The following is a 21,234-nucleotide window of genomic DNA, read 5'->3' as shown; positions in this document are numbered from 1 at the left end:
TTCTATAGACCGAAGACCTCTTAGAAAGGTTCTTCTATAGACAAAATACACCCTAAAGCGGTCTTCAATAGAAAGACGACCTCCTAATAGGGTCTTTTATAGATAGAAGACCTCGTAAAGGGGTTTCAATAGATAAAAGGATCCTTAAGTTGTCTTCTATAGATATAGGAACCAACTTCCACTGTGGGTCCGAGCTCTATGGACGCATTGCGCGTCGACACCATCAACGTCGTCCTGTCGCTGTTTACCGCCAGACCTACTTTAGCAGGTTCTTCTTCGACCTTCTTATGTCTATATCGTCAGCATAACCAAATAACATGTGGCCATTGGTGTAAATTGTGTTATTTCTTTTGATGTTTGCATCTCCTATAACCTTTTCCAGCAGGATGTTGAAGAGTTGACACGAAAGGCTTCTCCTTGTCTAAAACCTCATTTGGTAGTGGACTGTTCTGAGAGATTTTTTCCTATTTTAATTGAGGATCGAGTATCAGTTAAAGTCATCTTACAAAGCCGAATGAAATTTTCGGGAACACCAAATTCAGACATGTCCTGGAATACCTTTGAGCGTAGGGGATTGTCAAGGGCTGCTTTATAATCGACAAAAAGGTGGTAGGTGTTGATCTTCATCTCTTAGGTCCTCTTCACGATTTGTCGCAGGGTAAATATCTGGTCAATGTTGGACTTGCCAGGTCTAAACCCGCATTGGTAATAATTTTTCCACAAACATCCCATAAGGGACAAGGGAGACTTCTCTCATATCAATGAGTGCACCCCGATTCATATTAGCTCAATGATATGGGACCTAAAGTTTATCGCCGAGTCCGAACGGCGTGTCTAAGACACCACTTTTGTGGAGTAGTTTTACATGGCTGAAATACTCTGGAAATGTCGCCAACATTACTGAGGGGTATTTTGCCACCGTTGAAAAGTGTTTTGATGTTGCCTAGCCGGGGAATCGAACCCACGACCTTATGTGTGCAAGGCGGGTGTGCATACAATTGCACCACGGTGGCGCCGGCATTGGTATGGCCCAATTATTTCGTTCAGCTGACCAAATGACTTTGCTGATCTCTACAGCAAGATGTGCTTGTTCCAAAGTCATCAGTTTGATGCTTCACTCCTTGTATGAATTTTCGGACTTCATTGCCTGTACATTTCGATTTATCCACAATCCCAGTTTTCTCCTCTCTGCTTCCTTTTCTTTCGATACCTCCCTCGTGTGCTACGAGCACGACACTCCTGATCATACCATGAGTTCCTTGGTGGAGGACTCTGGCATCCAAGTATGGATTTTGCGGCTGTTTGCGTGGAGTGGGCAATACTTTGCCACTGTGCTGATATGTTATCGGGATGAAGAGTGTTGCGATTAAGTAATTGGACCATTTGGGTGGAATATGCTGTTGTGATTACACCTTACCGATGTCCAACTACCGTGTTGTGGCTGTTCGAAAATTAGTTCCTACGTTTAATCGGGTATGTATCTTTGCTGCAACAAGGTGGTGGTCCGATTCTATGTTTGCTCCTCGGAACGATCGAACATCTAAAACGCTCGATGGATGTCTTCCATCTATCAGATCATGATCAATTTGATTTCTTGTTTTTTTTTTGGTCTGGAGGGTCTGGAGATAGTTAGGTGCCCTTATAAATGTCGAGATGCATAAATCTGGTACTGCCAACTACAATGTGTTTAGCCGCTACAAAGTCTATCATACCACTGTCAGATGTTTCATTATGGAGACTGATATCCCCGAATGTTGGGCCAAAGGTATACTCCTTTCAAATTTCGGTATTAAAATCGCCTAGAATATTTTTCAATCCCTCGGCGTCCGGTTCTATGCACCGGATTGACTCTGAGGAATCTTCGACCAGGAGCTGTCACCTCAACAATTATGTATTTGTGTTCATGTATTTTATCACATGGGAGCGGAAATTTATCCTGGAATGTCTGCTCCGAGCTCTTTTGGTCTGCGCCAGGATAGAGATAAACCCCGGGCCAGTATGGATCTGACCCTTTTGCCAGATCCGCATCCACGTCGGTGAGATGAAATGGCCTTAGTCGCACCCAGTATTCCTGCTATAGGTGTGCTGAGGAATATAGACGGCAGAAATGAGGCTCTCGTTGAACATATTGGTCGATGGTGTACTGATTCCGACCACCAACTACCCCAAAATATTGGGTGTAACGTTCGATAGCACGTTTAAGTCGTCTGCGCAAGTTAATGCTATTTGCGATAGGATCTGAAGTAGGAACAAGGTCCTCAAGTCGCTGACCGGCAGCACTTTGTTGACTTCTTACAAAGCAATAGGCCGGTCTGTGGTAAGATATGAGGCGCCAGCGTGGTATGAAAATGTTAGCGCTACGCAGTGGACGAATATTCAAACCTGCCAGAATGCCGCCCTAAGGACTGCAGCAGCGTGCCTCCTCATGACACCAATGGACCATGTTCATGAGGAGACGAATGTTTTACCGGTCCGATTTAATGGGAGGCTTCCCCACCAAGGCACGTCAGGAGAGATCTTCGTGACCTAGAGAGAGGTCCACAGGGATAAAAGAGAACCTCTAGACCAACGAGCCTATCAGGCAGGCTTGGATAGCAGTCACACTGAGACGGTTGCGCGGGCAGTACAGAGATACAGTGTGAATGGCGTAACCATCCATATCCATCGCTGCAGTAGAACGCAAGAAGCTGCCGACGCAAACACGAGTGGTTTTAACCCAGTTAAGACCTGGACGATGCAGCCGCCTTAATTCGTATTGGGCCCTAATTGATGCTACGATACCCAACACATGCCCGACATGTGGATTGGGACCGCACGACACACTGCATTTGTTTAGCTGCCTAGTTAACTCCACTCACCTGTATCCTGATTCTTTGTGGACGCAACCAACCCAGATTGCAGAATTTTTGAGTCTGGATACACGAAATGGCGTCGAGATGATTTTTCTAACTACGTCGGACGGTTTACCATACGAACTCTTAAAACCGGAGCTGAACCACTGTATGTTTAAGCAAGTTAGCAACAGGTGATAGGTATAACGTTCACTATATAAGAGATAAGACTGGATGTTCTAATTCATATGTCTCTGAATCCTCGCCATTGTAACTGAAAGCAATTTCATGATAGGGAGGATACCCCATTGCAATGTAAACAACTACAGACTATAATCAATCAAATAATTAGTCTATATCAATACGGTTTTAGATCTGCAAATTCAACTTCGTTCAGATCTTCACCACCATTGTCAGATGGTTGATAACGCCCCAAATGAAATTGGTCCTTATGACCTCTGTTAAATCTGCTGACTTTTACAGACTTTCTAATTACTTATTTTAGTTCTTATAGGCCTTCCTATTGGGAACTTACGAACTTCAACATCTAGATGGACGGAACTTAGAAGAGACCTTAATTACCTCACCATTTTGTTGAAAATCACATCCCTATAATTTTTTTAATTATTCCGTGATCTGTATACTAACCTGTGATACAATGTGCAGAATATCACCCCGTTGAAATGCCAAACCAGCTTCTTTGCACGGTATGTAGGGATCAACTTCAGGATTATAATCGAAATGGGCACGAACACGAACTTTCGATTCACGTTGGGCGCCACGACCATCGGAGGGTACCAATTTAAATGTTATGGTACCTTCTGAATTTTGCTGTAAATTAAATTAATTTAAATAAAAATCTAAATATAAAAACAACAACATCTTACCAATATACTCAACACATCACCCGGTGTTTTACCCTCCACATTAATACCATTGACTTCAATAACCTCATCGCCAACATGTATCAGGCCAGAACGGTCAGCAGCACCGCCATGCATAATGCGAGCTATGATAATTTTACCAGATTCTTCATCGGTTTTAATGGTGGCACCCTAAAATCAAATTTGAATGGAAAGTTAATGAAAATGTCTTAGATTTAAAACACAATTAGAGTTCAAAAGGTTTAGCGCAATATTTAAAAGAGAAATGCAAGAAAAAACGTATTCGGCTACATCTACTACACAGACAAAGTACGACACAAATGTTTTAAGTGTATGTTTTTCAAAAAAGTAGATTTGCAAGTTTTTATAAATTTTTGCCATTTACAAATTTTGCCAAATTTATAAAAACAATTGTTTAATAAACTTATTGACAATTTTAAGGATTCTTTCAATTATTATTTTTTGTTTAAAGGCAGACAGATCGAACTAAACTCATGAGATACTATCATTAAGTCGTGATTTTTCAATAGAATCGTCAATAAATTTATTACTTGTCTCTCTTTTTTGCATCTTTCATTCACAATGTGTTCTTATCTATACATAATTTTGTTCTTGTTTTTGCAGAATTTGCTGATTTATTTTTTTTTGTGTGTCAAGTGTTGTTTCACTTAAAATTTTTTGTGGTTTTTAGATTTTGGTTTTGATTTGTGAAGGACATTTACTTACAACAATTGGTTCCGCACTTTGTGCTCCTGACTGTGATATATAGGTATGTATGTTAACATTTTTGAATTCGTTTTCAATTCGTTTACAAATTAAATAAAAAAACGAGAATACAAAATACAGAATGGAAAAAATAGAAACACATAACGGAATTTTTGTTATATGAGTTTACACAAATTTTGTATTGATTTCTTTTACATTTCACACAAGACAATGGACAATGCATTTTTGAGCGATATCTAGGTAATTTTAAGAGTTTTGTAAAACAAATAACAAAAATATAAACTATGAAAAATGTTCGGATTCTAGAACATGGAGTGAAAATGATTGATGGAAGTATGAATGCGAATATGAAGATGCAACAAGTAAACAAGGGAGCAAAAGCTATAGTCGAGACGGGACCGACTATGTGACACCCTACACCATTACCCCTGTGAATAGGCTTTTCACTGATAAATATTTATTTTAGGGAGATACTAAAGTTATCAGCCACCGTCTGACTTAGGGCGAAGCGAACATGTTTCGAATACACTAAATAGAGGCAGACATATTTGTCATTCAAATAAAAACATCAACATAGTAAAATTGGGATAGCTTAGAGCAAGCATGGTCACATTTGGCACGGCGGTGCCGATGATTTTCGGCAACTTACACGCACACGACCCGAATGCATAGAAAGAGCGTACAAAAGAGAACAAATGTTTTGATTTGTTATTGTTTTATAGCTTGCGTGAATACAAACTTACTAACACACTGTTATAAGTTGCCAATATTGTGAATACATTCACATTTTCTCCGTTCTCTGTTTGGTCATGCCTGGCTTAGAGCAGCGTCGCCCAACAGAATACCATCAAACTGAATCAAGTGTTTATGTATAGGTGAAAAAACAACAACCACATGATGTTTATCAATCGTGGTTTGCTCACGTACACTGTGAATGAGGGAGAATGGCAAAACCAAAACAACTCAGTGGGCGCCCGCAGTATACAGATGGACGACCCTGACTTAGAGCCTTTTGCAAAAACTCAGATGTTTTACCATCAATGCACAACCTTGTATAAATTTAAGTCTCAGATGGTCTAGTTTCATTATCAAGCTTTCCCCTTGGAATACGTCCAACAAAAGCAGAAATATCCGGCATGGAAATAAAATTCCACAAATTGGAAATTGGCATATCTGAGCGTCTTTTCTCTATTGCTAGAATTTAAGCAATTTTTGTAACGCAGCTGGGACCAATTTAATCTCAGAATGTCTTTGTTAATATAGATCACTTTTGTTGAAACGCATCCAAGCAGAGATATAATATTCGTCAGTAGAATTCAAATAAAAAAACCAGTATGGAAAGCATCAAAGTCAGGCGGAGCCGACTTTATGATACCCTACACCAACACGATTTCAATATAATTTTGCGAAATTTTTTTATACCCTCTACCATAATATGGACGGTATAATTAAATTTGTCATTCCGTAACATATCGAAATATTCATCGGAGACCCTATAAAGTATATATATTCTTGATCAGGGCAAAATTCTAAGTCGATATTACCACGTCCGTCCGTCCGTCAGTCTGTTGAAATGCAGATACATCTCGCAATTTATAAGATAGAGCTTTGTAATTTGGTTTTTAAGTTTCAATTATTCTTTATTTTAATTATTTTAAGTTCCAATTATTCTTAGGATCGTTTTGATATAGACCCCATAGAACGGTACCATCCGATTTTGGGTATTTTGAAGGTTTTAGCATCATTATCACACCGATATGGCTGGAATTTGGTACTTGGTCGTCGTTGGGGGTATAAAACTTTTCCCCGGAGGGTATAACACTTTTCCCACACCTTCATATAGATTTGCGGTATTTTGAAGGTTATGGCCTCAATATTCCTCCGAAATGGCTCAAATTTGCTATTTAGTCTTCATTTGGGGTATACAAATTTCCATATGAAACTTCTCGCTATAGGTCCTCGCCTTTATATAGCCCCCGTAGAACTGTACCTCTCGTTTTTCGGTATTTTGAAAGTTGTGGCCGCAATATTCCTCCGAAATGGCGGAAATTTCGTATTTAGGCTTCATGTGGGTTATACAACTTTCCATATGAAATTTGTCGGTATAGTGTGGCCTCAATTTTCCTCTGAAATGACTGAAATTTGGTATTAAGTCTTCATTTGGGGTACAAAACTTTCTATATGAAATTTGTCGGTATAGGTATACTACTTCATATTGTCCTCAAAGAACTGTATCTCCCGATTTTCGGTATTTTGAAGGTTGAGGCCTCAATTTTCCTCCAAAATGGCGGAAATTTTTTTATTTAGTCTATGTTTGTGGTATAAAACTTTGCCCAGAAATGTGTCGGTACAGGTTGACGCCTTAATATTTTTCGGTATTTTCAAGGTTATGCCAACAATAATCCATCGAATTGGCTGAAATTTGATATTTAGTCTTTGTTGGAGAACTTTCCACCTGAAATTTGTTGGTATAGGTTTACGCCTTCATATTGCCCTCATAGAACTGTACGTCCCGATTTTTGGTATTTTAAAGGTTGTGGCTTCAATATTCCACCGAAATTGCTGAAATTTGTCCGTACAAGTTCACGACTTCGTATAGAGCCTATAGTACCTCCCGGTATTTTGAAAGTTAGCCAAATTGTTTTACCGAACTTGCGGAAATTTGGTATTTAGTCTTCTTCATAAACGAAAGGAAACTAATTGTTCACTTCTACTTCAATACAACTCGTGGTGGAGAGTATAACAAGTTCGGCCGGGCCGAACTTAACGCCGTTCTAGACCAAATTGCGTTTCATTTTCCAAATTTCATCAAAATATCGGTATAATTTTGTGTTTGGTGCGTCAAATATATGAAATCGGGCGAAAATATAAGTGAAAATGAATAGAAATTGTGTTTGGTGCACCAAATACCTCAAATCGGCCGAACATATATATGGAAACTATATCCAAATCTGGACCGATTCTCACCAAAAGCAAAAACAATGATTACAAAAATACATGGACAGACGGGCGAACATGCATAAATCGACTCAGAAAGTGATTCTATGTATATCCCCAAAAGGAACTATGGGCCTATCTCGTTTCTTTTTGCATCCCAGCAAAATTTTATGGAAGTGGTTCTATGAGATGCCATGATTTCATTGGTTCAAATGAAGTCGTGAAAGATCCGATCTTTTCATCAGCATTCGAACCCATTCAAAGGAAGTAGTGAAAGATCCGATCTTTTCATCAGCATTTGAACCCATTCAAAGGAAGTAGTGAAAGATCCGATCTTTTCATCAGCATTTGAATCCCTTCCATCGATCCAATAAAGATGAATTTTGTGTTTTTATTTATACGCATGTATACTTTCTTTTATTTATTTAAATACGTTTAAAGCTATATAAGATTTATTATGCTAGGAAGTCTCAATCATTGAGCTAATAATAGAGTCCGACTGCACTCTTTGGTATTATGAAAGTTTCCTTGCCTACTCTAGAGAACCCTGCTCTACAGAACCTTTAAACCATTCGATTTGTAGATCCCTACAAAACAAAAGAGTATACAATCTGTACTGGTGATGGGAAGTAAAAACCCTTTTGTAAGATAAATCAAAATCAGTTGCGGTGGAAGTAAACTCTGTTGCGAGCAGCGACGGTGCTTAAACTGCAACAGCTGCACGGCCGGAAGTCAAGTATCTCACTAAAGTTCTCAACCTGTCGCTAGCCACCCGAAGTCTGATAAATAGACCAGCTACTGAAGCCTGGCAAGGATGCCAGCAAAGGTCGTCGAGCAGACTAGGCTCCGGCCAAGTTTGAAACGTTGGATAATAAATTATATGTGTGGACGCCAGTCGTATGTAGAATTTAGGATCAAGAAGCCCAAGACCCGTAGAGTGAAACAGGGAGTTGTCCAAGGTGTTGTGATATTGCCGGAACTGTCTAACCTATACCTCTTCTGAATTCCAAACGGCATTGAGATCATAACGTATGCGGATGATTGTACGATCCTGACGTCAGGTGCCTTCCCTGATGACATTTGTGAAAGTCTGAACTCCTTTTTGTCTGATCTTATACCTTTTTCTACGCGAGGAATATACAAATGTCAGCCAATAAATCTACGGCCACTCTGTTCACCACCTGGGCGGCGGAGTTGAGAACTATAGAGTTGAATGTCATGGTCGATGGTAGCAGAATTCAGACCGCAGACCCAGGCAGGCCATGGTGTCTTCATGATCTATCAAGAGACGTCTAACGTTACAAGAGATAACCCCTAGATCAACAAGCCTATCAAGCAGGTTTAAGTAGCATTCACATGAATGCAGTCGCAGATGCAATAAACAACTATTGTGTGAATGCGGTTCTTGGAGGACATCCACCATCTATCGCAGCTGAGGAGCGTCAGCTGTCAGGACAAATTCCGTCTAAATTCCTATAGGGCAAGGATTGATGACACCGTGCAAAACATCTGCCCAGCATGCGGCACAGGCCCGCTCGACAAACTGCACCTTTTCAACTGCCCTACCAAACCTACTAATAAACTTAGTATGTAGCTTTGTCGTCACAAACCATCGAAATAGCCACATTCTTACAACTGATAGACCCAGAGTCAGTTTAAGGAACATATAAACTAATGTTACAACAACAACAAACTGCAATTATGGATGTAAACTTTTTTAATGATAATTAAATTAGAGTTATTTCATAAATTCCGTTTAATGAATAAAAAAATCATGAAAATCATATTTCAGTACAGCATTTTCCATTTTCCGAACAAGACGTGAAAATTTCATGCCTAAAGGTAGAAACAGAACCAATCGTTGCTTGATTTTCAAATGTCAAATTATAAAGGAATGGCAGAGCCTCTTTGCAATTCCGTCGGGATTCCCCATATAATTTGACATTTGAAAGCAAGCAAAGCAAGCAACGAGCTGATTATGTCACGGCCCTTTAGGGTTGGTGAAAATGACAGGTCAAAGAATTGGTGTAAATGACACGTCAAAGCATTGATGAAAATGACATGCTTTGGATTCAAAAATGAATAGCATCTTTTGGGGTCCACGCTTCATCGAAATTCATCGATGAAGATGCTAAAAAGATGACATGCCATCAGATTCCTTGGAATCCTTGCATTTTAGGTATTAAGTGTCTTTGGCAATATTACTGACAACAATGCGAGGTATCTTTTTATGAAAAAATTAACCCTCATGCGAGTCACTAAAGGGGTCTTTTTGGTCCATGTTTTCAAAAACGTTTAAAAACTCCTTTAAAATGAGATCGTATCAGATCAAAATATTCTACTAAATTATTTGTCATAAAATTTTACTGTAGATCCCCGAATACACCAAAACTCTATATCGTACCTAAACGCCAGCAATCTGCCAAAAGTAAAATCCCATTTTAGGGTTAATGTTGTACTTTATCTGAGTTTATTAAGTTTTGTCCCACAAAACGTCATTCCAGACAGAAGACGTCAAATACAAAAATATTCTCCACCAAATTTCAATATAAGTCGCCGAATAGATGAAATATGTATTTACAACATATATCAAGAAAATATATACATCAAATTTGCCAGCAAAACACCCAACTATTTTTTGAATAAATTAGTTTTGTTCTTTTTTCGGGTTGATGCATGAAAGTAACATGAAATTTAGTTTTAGACGAAAGTTGTTAAAAGAAGAAATATTCTACACAAAATTTCACTATAAGTCCCAGAACAAACTAGATGTCTAAGTAAAACACTTTGTTAAGAAAATGACGTTACAAAACTAGATATTATGGGTAGAAATTATTTGTTAAACTTTTAGACTCTTAATTAAAATTTATTCCATACTGAGTCAAAATCTCCTAAAATACTTCACTTTTTGGGGATTGTGTCAAAGGAAGAAATATTCCAAATTAAATTTGATTATGAGTCTCTGAACAAATGAAATTTGTAGCTATAATATTTAACATCTCCCGAAGCTTTTACTTTTTATATGTGATTTAGGACCATATTCTACCGTTTTTATTCACATTTTCGTTATCTGCGGTCACAAAATATATTTTATTGATGTTTTTCATAATAAATTCTTTCAGAAGATTATGTGTGCTCGATCCAAACTGTTTTTGAATTGTCTATGGTGAATAAATACAGGGAAAAAATCGACAACCCAGATCGGACTTTGTAAAATTACGTATTTTAATACTATAAACTAAAATAAAGTCATCAGGATAAGTTGTAGGTTCCTGATATTGTATGTGAAAATTCGGGGATAGTCTACGGCTATTGTCCAGTGAATATATATCTGACATACGAGTCCTAACATCCATGATTTTGGCATGGTCTTAATACTATAATGATGACAGCTACTCCTGCTCTGATAAAATTGACTGAATTAGCCCTAGAAACTGAGATACATGTGTGTATAATGAACGATCATAACAAATTTAGTTAAGATATGGCTAGTTACTTCGATTTCAAGGGTTAATTCAGTCAATTTTGTCAGAGGAGGAGTAGCTGCCATCAGGGACGTACGCAGGATTTCATTTCGGGGGGGGGGGGCCCAACTTGACCAAAAATCATGAAAATTGAAAATGGTGTGTAGGGTTACGTAAAGCTTTTTTAAGGTTTTGCTGTTGATTTTTTATGAAATATTGACACAAAGTATAAAAATTCAGTAGAGAAAGATCACAATATTTAGGATACAATTTTAACTTTTTACAGAGTATTAAATATAAGTTAAATATAAGATATTTAGAATTGAAATTGAAACAACGTTTGGTATAGTCGCCATATAAAAGTTGCGCCCCGTTTTCAGTATTTTGGACCTATATGATTAAAAAATATAGGTCAACGTTATGGTATATCCCAGAATTTTAAAAGTACAGAGAATTGCCATTATTTCTGCTATCGCAAGTTTTCAGTATTTCAAAGCTCTTAATTTAATTTTTAGAATATCAGCTGTAATGCAGATTTTGGGATTCCTTTTTGTGAAAGAGCCTCCATGCAGAAAGTGGTTAAAATATATCCACGTTTTAATCCAATCCCTACTTAACTATATTCGCGAGTAGGACGAATTGAGTTATACAGGAGTTATAGGGTATAGGGGTATTGTTCGACCCGAACATAACGCCTCATTTTTTTAATTACATATCGAAATACCAATACGACTTCTATAAATTAATTATCTTTAAAAAGAAGAATAACACGAATCTGCGAGCACAGATTGAACTTCTATATCTAGCTATTGTGTCGATAACCTAAGAATAAACTATTCTTTAATTCCATAAAAACGCCAAATTTGATTAATTAAAAACTTTAGAAATTTAAAAACGGACGATACAGACTACGATTTATAGACTCCAAATCCTTCTCAGAGTACTGTTTGAGACTACAAAACTCATGTTTGGACTAAGCCACAGCATGGTCGATCAAATATCTCAGAAACCAATTGGCAAACTCTAGCTAAGTCGTGACAAAATAATATAAGTCGAAAATTTTCATGATTGTTGTTCCGGCCGCATTCTTTACTTTTGGTATAATGTTAAAGAACGCCTTAACTAACTTTAATTGAAAGGTGCTTACACTTGGGAAGTTTTTGCAGTTTCTGAAACTACAATGTTCATAGATGAGAAAAATCCAAAAACAAGAAAAAAATCGCTGGATGGATTTTTAAATAAATCGCGGTCAAAGTTCACATCTTTAGGTGTCTTTTAGGTTTTTACGGTTTTTTTCTCTACAAGATTGGCCTTTACTTCTTTTTCCTAAGTTTTACCATTTTTGAGATATAGAAGTTCAAATTGGGACAATGCACTGACTGTATCGCCTCCTTATAAAACAACGTCATGTATGGTGTCCTTAACTAACTTTAGTTGAAAACGGCTTACACCTGGGAAAATAGATGGAGGGATTTTTAAATAAATCGCGGTCAAAGTTCACATTTTTAGGTTCATTTTAGATTTTCAGGATTTTGCTGGAAGCGGCAAGTCCTATCGAAAGGCAACTAAGGAAAATGTTGTAGCAGTGAAAATCCTCTTTAACATTTTCTTTAGTCCCATTTCGATAGAACTTGTCGTTCGCACGCAAAATCGTGAAAACCTAAAATAAACCATAAATGTGAACTTTGATCGCGATTTATTTGAAAATTCCTCCGGCGATTTTTGTTTGTTTTTTTTTTCTCATCTATGAATAGTTACTGCGCCCACAAGCCATTTTAGTTGGTCTCCTTAGTATTTAGAGCTTTGAAGCATGGACTTTCCCCCTCAAAATTTGATACCGCAGTAAACAAGACTACAAATGTCAAAAAAGTCCAAAGGATCAGTCTTAAGCTGCACTTATGTTGAATTTTGAGAGGGACGTACATGAAGATGTTGGCCACACACATATTCTCTTGGAACTTGTTGTACATTTGGAAAAAAATTTTATTTGAAGAACTATTTCTGGAAGAAATTCTGCGATGTGCAAAGTTCAGATCGAATCGATTACTACCATTTTAGCGAAATTTTTTTCTTTACGAGATCCAAAACTTTGACCATATCGGTTGATACGTTCGAAAGTTATCATGAGTTCCAGACTGCCAGACAACTGAGATACAGACGGACGGGCTGTCCGTCCAAACATATCGCCCATTTACTCAAAGAGTTGCATAACTCAAAAAACGGGTTTTTTGAGTTAGCAATTTCTATTTTTTCTACGACTTCTATTTTATCTTGTGTCAAATTCTCATGTTGATATCTCTAAACATCAACGAGTTACAGCCTGTTTTCTAGGAGTTTGGCATAAATCAACAAAAAGGTTTTTTGAGGTTATAAAGCACTAAAACAATTCGAATCATGCTTGATCTTGCACAGAAATTTAGCACGAATGTCTGGCAAGATCTGTACAAAAGATGATCCCAATAGTTATTTTATTTTTTGTGTATTAACCTTTTTAAGTTGGGAAGTCAAATTTCATTCCGCAGCTTATAACGCGTTTTTCTCGAAACTTGATTTTTTGAAATATAAATGAGCGATATGTGCAATTATAGGGAAAAAATGCAAGTGAGTATGCTACATATAGCAGATTTTAGCAGTTTTTGACGAACAAAAATTCATTTTTCTTCATAATTTTCTCCTCTTGCTTAGCAACAAGTAAAAAAAATGTTGGTGAAGGCAGCGAAACAAATTTCTAATTGGCTTTCAATATATAGTCCACGAAGAACGCTTCTTACATTTTGTCCAATAGACATTTTTCATGCACCTCCATTCCCACAATACTAAATTATTTTGGATTCAGGATGAGTGTAAAGCCTCGAGACCTCTATATAGCTTGAATAAGACATAACAAATATGGAGTATATTCATTAACGAATTCGTGTTTAAAAGTGGAATGATGTGGCATGAAGACGTAATTCAGATTTCATTGGAAGTTTCTCCCAAAAGGAGTATACAAACAAAAAATTTAAAAAAAAAATCTTACATGACTTGATGTACATTTTCTGCACAGAAACTTCATATATATAAGATAGATATATAAGTTTTCATTTGAAAGCTCCAAACATAAAAAATGTTTATGACAAAGAAAAAATTTAATAATTGGTTACAGTAGCTTAATAAATTTTGTTCGACCAAACCATTTCGGGGGGGGGGCCCGGGCCCCCCGTGCCCCCCCCCCCCTGCGTACGTCCCTGGCTGCCATCATTATAGTATTTAGGACCATGCCAAAATCATGGATGTTAGGACTCCTATGTCAGATATATATTCACTGGACAATAGCCGTAGACTATCACCAAATTTTCACATACAATATCAGGAACCTACGACTTATCCTGATGACTTTATTTTAGTTTATAGTACTAAAATACGTAATTTTACAAAATCCGATCTGGGTTGTCCATTTTTTCCCTATATTTATTCACCATAGACATTTCAAAAACAGTTTGGATCGAGCACACATAATCTTCTGAAAGATATTATTATGAAAAACATCAATAAAATATATTTTGTGACCGCAGATAACGAAAATGTGATTAAAAACGGTGGAATATGGTCCTAAATCATATATAAAAAGCGAAAGCTTCGGGAGATGTTAAATATTATAGCTACAAATTTCATTTGTTCAGAGACACATAATCAAATTTGTTTTGGAATATTTCTTCTTTTGACACAATCCCCAAAAAGTGAAGTATTTTAGGAGATTTTGACTCAGTATGGAATATACTTTAATTAAGAGTGTAACCCCCCATTATTATATGCCTTCTTTTGTTATAGTTTGGATTTACCGAACAGATTTATAGCGTTCCGGTTAACTTAAAGTTAAAAGTGATGATGGAATTTCAGGGAGGAGCTTCTTGTCATTAACTTTCAATGTGAACATTATATGTTTTATGCCTCCAAGTTGGTTTATTTAGTATTTTCAAATCCATCAGATAGTAAAAGAAGACATGTAATAATGGCCCTAAAAGTTTAACAAATAATTTCTACCTATAATATCTAATTTTGTAACGTCATTTTCTTAACAAAGTGTTTTACTTAGATATATAGTTTGTTCAGGGACTTATAGTGAAATTTTGTGTAGAATATTTCTTCTTTTAACAACTTTCGTCTAAAACTAAATTTCATGTTACTTTCATGCATCAACCCGTAAAAAGAACAAAACTAATTTATTCAAAAAATATTTGGGTGTTTTGTTGGCAAATTTGATGCATATATTTTCTTGATATATATTGTAAATACGTATTTCATTTATTCGGCGACTTATTTGAAATTTGATGGAGAATATTTTTGTCTTTGACGTCTTCTGTATAGAATGAAGTTTTGTGGGACAAAACTTAATAAACTCAGATAAAGTACAACATTAACCCTAAAATGGGATTTTACTTTTGGCAGATTCCTGGCGTTTAGGTACGATTTAGAGTTTTGGTGTATTCGGGGACCTATAGTAAAATTTTATGACAAATAATTTAGTAGAATATTTTGATCTGATACGATCTCATTTTAAAGGAGTTTTTAAACGTTTTTGAAAAAATGGACCAAAAAGACCCCTTTAGTGACTCGCATGAGGGTTAATTTTTTCATAAAAAGATACCTCGCATTGTTGTCAGTAATATTGCCAAAGACACTTAATACCTAAAATGCAAGGATTCCAAGGAATCTGATGTCGAATATTTCAAAACCTGTAGAAATGGGCGGAACTTGCCACACCTATTTAGGTTACTTCTCGACGTAAACTTTCAAAACGCCGATACACGTGTCTTCTTTTTTTCGGTCCTCTTTCATAATCTGTGCGGGGTTTCTTGTAATTTTAAAAAAGTTCAATTTTGTTGTACAGTGATATCATCTTTGGCATCGAACATTTTGCTGGGATGTTACATACAAATGCATAAAGACATAATACCCCTTACCACAATATGGTGTAGGGTATAATAAAAAGGGTGTACGCCATCCAAATTTGCATCACTTCTCCGCTTGAAGTAGCGGTATTCCAAAAGGAACAAAAACTATATTGCGACCTAGACTTCGAATTATTTTATTTGAAATTCTAATTATTTTATTTGAAATTCTAATCATTTTATTTGTAATTTCAAATAAAATAATTCGAATTTCAAATTGAATAATTCGAATTACAAATGGAATAATTCGAATTACAAATGGAATTCTCGAATTACAAATGAAATGTTACGAATTACAACTTAAATGTTTCGAATTTCATCTGAAAAAGGTGAACATGGAGAGTCGGACACGCATAGCTAGATCGACTCAGCTTGTCGATACATTCTTTATACACTCAGCATTTAGGCCTCATCGATATAAGGGGTTTAGACCCAAACGAAATTGGTTTGAACGAAATTCGTTTCAGACAATTTGGAGTCGATTTAGCCCACCGTCAGTGTGGCCATTTTAGCATTTTTGCAGCTAAATTTAGCATTATTTTTTTTTAATTAATTCTCTTTCGAGTTGAGCTGTTGGACCTTGGATATACATTGAAAAATTAGGAGTCTACCGAAGTCCCACGCATCCAAACATTACGCTACGTTTCAGGGGTGGTTAAGCCGATCCTCAGGCGTATAAGGATGTTGTTTTTGTGGCAGAGGAAGGCAAAGCTTGATAACTAGTACATATATCGCACTTCATTATATAAATGTATATGCGAAATTATGTCAGTTAATTGAAACTCCAAAATTTTCCTATAGTCCTGCTTGGTAATCCCATTTTTCAATGTTCACAAATACTATGGTAAGTTTTATTCCTACGTCATTAGTAATTGCTCCTCTATATCAGATTTGTTTTTTGATCATCAATTATTGTCTACTAAAGTTTTGACAAGTTGATGGTGGCTCAGAACGCTAAGACGCCGGCAACCTTGACACTCAGTTGTCGGAGACCCAGCCTGGCTCATGCTGAAATTATTTTTTATATTTGCCTTATTAATTTTTTTGTATTTAGCCGTAAAATTTCCATTTGGCATTTTTCTTAGCATTTTTCCATTATAAATTTAGCATTATTCTATCCACGAAATCTGAGATATTTTAGTACTTTTTTATTAAAACATTTGATAAATGTTGGCTGAATTGAATAGAACAGCTGTTTGAACAGCTCAAAACATAGAAGTTTTTCGTCTTTGCTCTGATTTAAAGGAATAAAAATTTGAATAAGCAAACAAGTAAAAAACTTTAAGTTTGCCCAGGTTGAACTTGTTATACCCTCCACACGAAATATTCAGAACTGATATGGAATGGTTAGTTTTTCTTTTTGTTACGAAAGTGCCAATGCCACTATTTTAGGTGGAGAAGTTTTTTGACCACTGGGAACCTCAAATACTTAATAATTCAGTCATCTAAAATCTTGAAACTACCTGAAAACGGGCGGTACCGTTATATGGGGGGCTGTAGCAAAACTTGAGTCTATGTACTCAAGTTTCGATGGAGAAGTTTTTTAACTACAACGAACTTTAAATACAAAATGATATCCAATTTTGCCCGAAGATGTAAATAAAAAAAAAAAAAAAACTAAAACCGATGGTGCCGTGATATGAGGCCATAACCACAAATTGGACATGTGTCCAATGTAGAAGTAAGTTGTTTAACCACCTTGAACCCAAATGACACCCAAAATAACTTAACTTAAATTAGCCGGTACCTTTTTATGGGACCTATTCCAAAACGTGGACTATATGTCCACATTTTTTGGCGGAGAAGGTTTTTGGAAGGTTGTAACCGTTTTATAGGGGCTGTATCAAAACATGGACCGACCTAGTCCATCTTCGAACTTGACACAACTGCAAACAAGGCCTTAAGAATTTTATCATGAATATATACTTTATGATTAGTTCAATGCGCTACGAACGGAAAACCGAATCTTATATACCTTCTATACTGTGGTGGAGATTATATTTTATTAAAAAATAACGTTTTTAAATTTAGCATTATTTTTGGCATTTTGATATTTATATTAGCATTATTTTATTGCTGATTTAGCTGCAACACTTTTTCAAATCTGGTCACACTGCCCACCGTCCGTCTGCCTGGCTGGCTGGTGCGCACGATAACTTTCGAATGGATCAACCGATTCGAACCAAAGTTTGCGTGTCGTAATATTCATATTCGTAATGTTCAAACTTAGTTTAAGTTCGAGGATGGGCCATATCGGTCTACTCCTTTGGGTACCTTCCCCATAAAAGCTCAAAATTTTTCTGTAAAATGGTGTGAACGATAACTCTTGAATGGAGCAATTGATTTGGTCCAAACTTTGCACATCGTATTATTCCTTCCCGATATATATCGGAATCGAATATGGACTATATCGGTCCACTCCTTCGGGTACCTCCCACACAAAATTCGGATAAAGTGAATTTTAAGAGCACCTCTCGGATCGTATTGAATTTTTTTTCAGTAGGTCGTCCTTGCTGCTCCCTTTACGACGGTACATTTGCTTCTTGCCCATACTTAAAAAGCTCCTTAAAAGCTTCATGAAACTTTGACGTCATCAACCAAAATGGAAAATCCGCAAGATAATTCTCGCAGGGAGTTTCTGATTTGTACAGATTTTACACATCTTATTATTTCTTCCAATCATTTATCAGGCTAGAATATTGACTATACCTTCCACACAAAATTCGGAAAAAGTGAAGTTTAAGAGCTCCTCTCGTATCGATTTGGTTCTTTTTTCAGTAGGTTTGGTCTAAAAATCTGAAAATATCTATTGTTGGTGCAGCAATACATTTCAGTTGGTCACCGTAAAACTTAGAGTTTTTGGACCACTACGTCAGGACGAATGGACTTGTCCACGAAAAACCATAATATCGTTGTAAACAAGACCGCAAAACTGACCTGGAAATTGGACGGTACCGTTCTAAGGGGGACTATATCGAAACGTGGACCTATGCTCATAATTTTTAGTAGAAAAATCTGTTGTCTCCTGGGAATCTTCAATGCAAAAATTCAGCCAAATTGGACGAGAATCTTAGGTAAAATTTTCAAAATACCGAAAATCGGGAGTTACCATTCTAAGGGGGCTATATATTGCTCATAATTTTTATCACAACATTTTTTTGTCCTCTGTGAACCTTTAATGCAAAAATTCAGGCAATTTTTTCAAGAAACTTACATGCAATTTTCAAAATATCGAAAATCGGGAGGTATCGTTATATGGGAGCTATACTAAAACGTTGACCGACCTTTCCAATTTCTTGCCCTCGACATTGTCAGCCAACAGTAAGTGCTTGTACCAAAATTGATCCAACTACTCCAACTCCTTCTATTTTTAGCCACCGTTTATATGAATTCGCGACATAGTGCGATGGTTTGCCACCTGAGCGGTGAAAGACGGGAGATGACACGTTGATAAAGTAATAGTAAAGTAAAGCTGTCATAAACACACGCTACTATACACCAATTCCCTAACACCGCCCAGCCCAACCCAGCAAAATGTTCGATGCCAAAGATGCCATTCAATCATGGGTACAAGTGATCTGGCATGTCATCTTTTTACCATCTTCATCGATAAATTTTATATGAGCGTGGACCCCAAAAGATGATATTCATTTCTGGATGTAATGCATGTAATTTACACCAATGCTTTGGCATTTCATTTTCACCAACCCTTTGCAATGAAATTATCATTACGGCGAGAGTTTTAAAAACATTTGTTGTGATTTCGAGTCTCCGACAACCTCAAGCCTATTGTAAATAATTAATCTTATATATTTAGAAAAATGGGTATAAATAAAAACACTAAATTCCTCTCTATTGGACCGATGGAATGGGTTCAAATGCTAATGAAAAGATGGGATCTATCACGATTTCCTTTGCATTGGTTCAAATGCTAATGAAAAGATCGGATCTTTCACGACTTCGTTTAAACCAATGCAAAATATGCCATGAAATCACGTCATCGCATGGAACCCCTTCCTTCGAATTTTGCTGGGAATACATGCCAGTATTTTTCAAGGCACATTTATATAAGGTAGAAGTGACAACCAGCTGTATTTGTACTTTTTTGTAAATTTGGTTTTCAAAATGTAATAGGGTCTACTCATGAAATTTAAAAATTCGAAATTTTCATCCCGAAAATACTTCTTTTAAACGTGTAATCACAATGACCTACGACAGTTCTGTATGCTTTATATATACATTTTGATTCAAATTTGCTCCATTTTAGAGCATTTTCAAAATGTGTTTATGTTTTTCCTGAGAACATTTTTAGAACGACCCCATTACTCAATATTTATCTTTGAAAATTAATTTCCAATAACAACAATGTTGTTTTTGTACATTTGTTAGTTGTTGTAATTCATGAATATACCTTATACAAATTTGCCTTTGTATTTTATGGATTAAGTTGACTTTGTTGCGTTGGCGCTAACGACTTAGAAGGACATAATTCTCATTCTGCAAATTCCACGTTCGGATATTGTCCCACTTCATCTTCACGTGTTGCTCCAATCCATCTTCGTGTGTTGTCCTTCGGGTGTTGTTCCACTAGTTATGTAAATTATTCTCCTAATTTGTTCTATTAACTTGATCCACCCTATTAAAATTGTTTACAAAGCAACATCATTGCAATGATTTGAATTATCTAAACAAAAAACTGGAACCTGACCTCAGAATGACAGAATTGCAATGTCGAGAAATGGCAAAAAAGAACATCAAGCAAATGAAACTATAAAAGTGCCATAAAATACTGACACTCACACCGTGTGACATATTGAACTAATTAATTAACACTACTAAACAATTACGGTACGATGCGTTCGTTTCGCAGCTATGGAACATTACAAATGACCCCGAATGAACAAGAAAATCATTCTGTGGAGGTGGGGTAATCAATTATTTGCACCATTTCACACTAGCAACCATAGTAGAGGAAAGAAAAGAGAGAGAGAGAGAGAACAATGGAAGGTAATGGGGGCCAATAATGTTTGCAAGCAACACTATATGTTGACACTATGGCAGCGTTACACATGGTCCCCACTTCCATCCACATTATCATTTTAAGACTAAGCGTCAATGTACTGTCAACACAAGACGTGCAGGATCAAAGGACCACAAATGTGTATTAATTGAGACAAGTTGTATGATAGGTCAAGCTATATGTGTATATGTAGGGGACTGTGTGTGTATGTCAGCTGTTGGTGGTTAAACCAAGGGAAGTTGTAGTTATTTTAACTATTGGGGAAGACGGCATTCAAAATCATTTGATAACAACAGCAGTAGCAGCTGGTGACAACATAACAGACAGCCATCAAAAAAAAGAATAGAATATGGAATAGAATATTTAGTGGTCGGAATCAATAAACCATCGACCAATATGTTCAGATGGCGAGTTTTATTTCAGCCCTCCAGATAGTGAACA

The 21,234-nt window shown here is 36.5% G+C and overlaps 1 protein-coding gene across 6 annotated transcripts in view; it reads right to left on the bottom strand.

Annotated features, from left to right (window-relative positions):
* The window catches only part of metro (membrane palmitoylated protein 7-like protein metro), an 83,681-nt gene that overhangs the window by 5,655 nt on the left and 56,792 nt on the right, over positions 1-21,234 (bottom strand). For all 6 annotated transcript variants that reach the window (XM_073955187.1, XM_073955188.1, XM_073955186.1 and 3 more), the window contains 2 exons: positions 3,719-3,886; positions 3,480-3,662 (listed from right to left, as the gene is read on the bottom strand). In XM_073955187.1, coding sequence (XP_073811288.1) covers positions 3,480-3,662; positions 3,719-3,886 — 351 coding nt within the window. The remainder of the gene's footprint in view (positions 1-3,479; positions 3,663-3,718; positions 3,887-21,234) is intronic.

The sequence above is a fragment of the Musca autumnalis genome, unplaced genomic scaffold (genome assembly GCF_047663935.1).
Source record: "Musca autumnalis isolate F117 unplaced genomic scaffold, ASM4766393v1 scaffold_5, whole genome shotgun sequence".
NCBI classification, from domain to species: Eukaryota; Metazoa; Arthropoda; class Insecta; order Diptera; family Muscidae; genus Musca; species Musca autumnalis.
The sequence above is the reverse complement of the archived record's forward strand: the minus strand, read 5'-3'. Positions and strand labels throughout refer to the sequence as shown.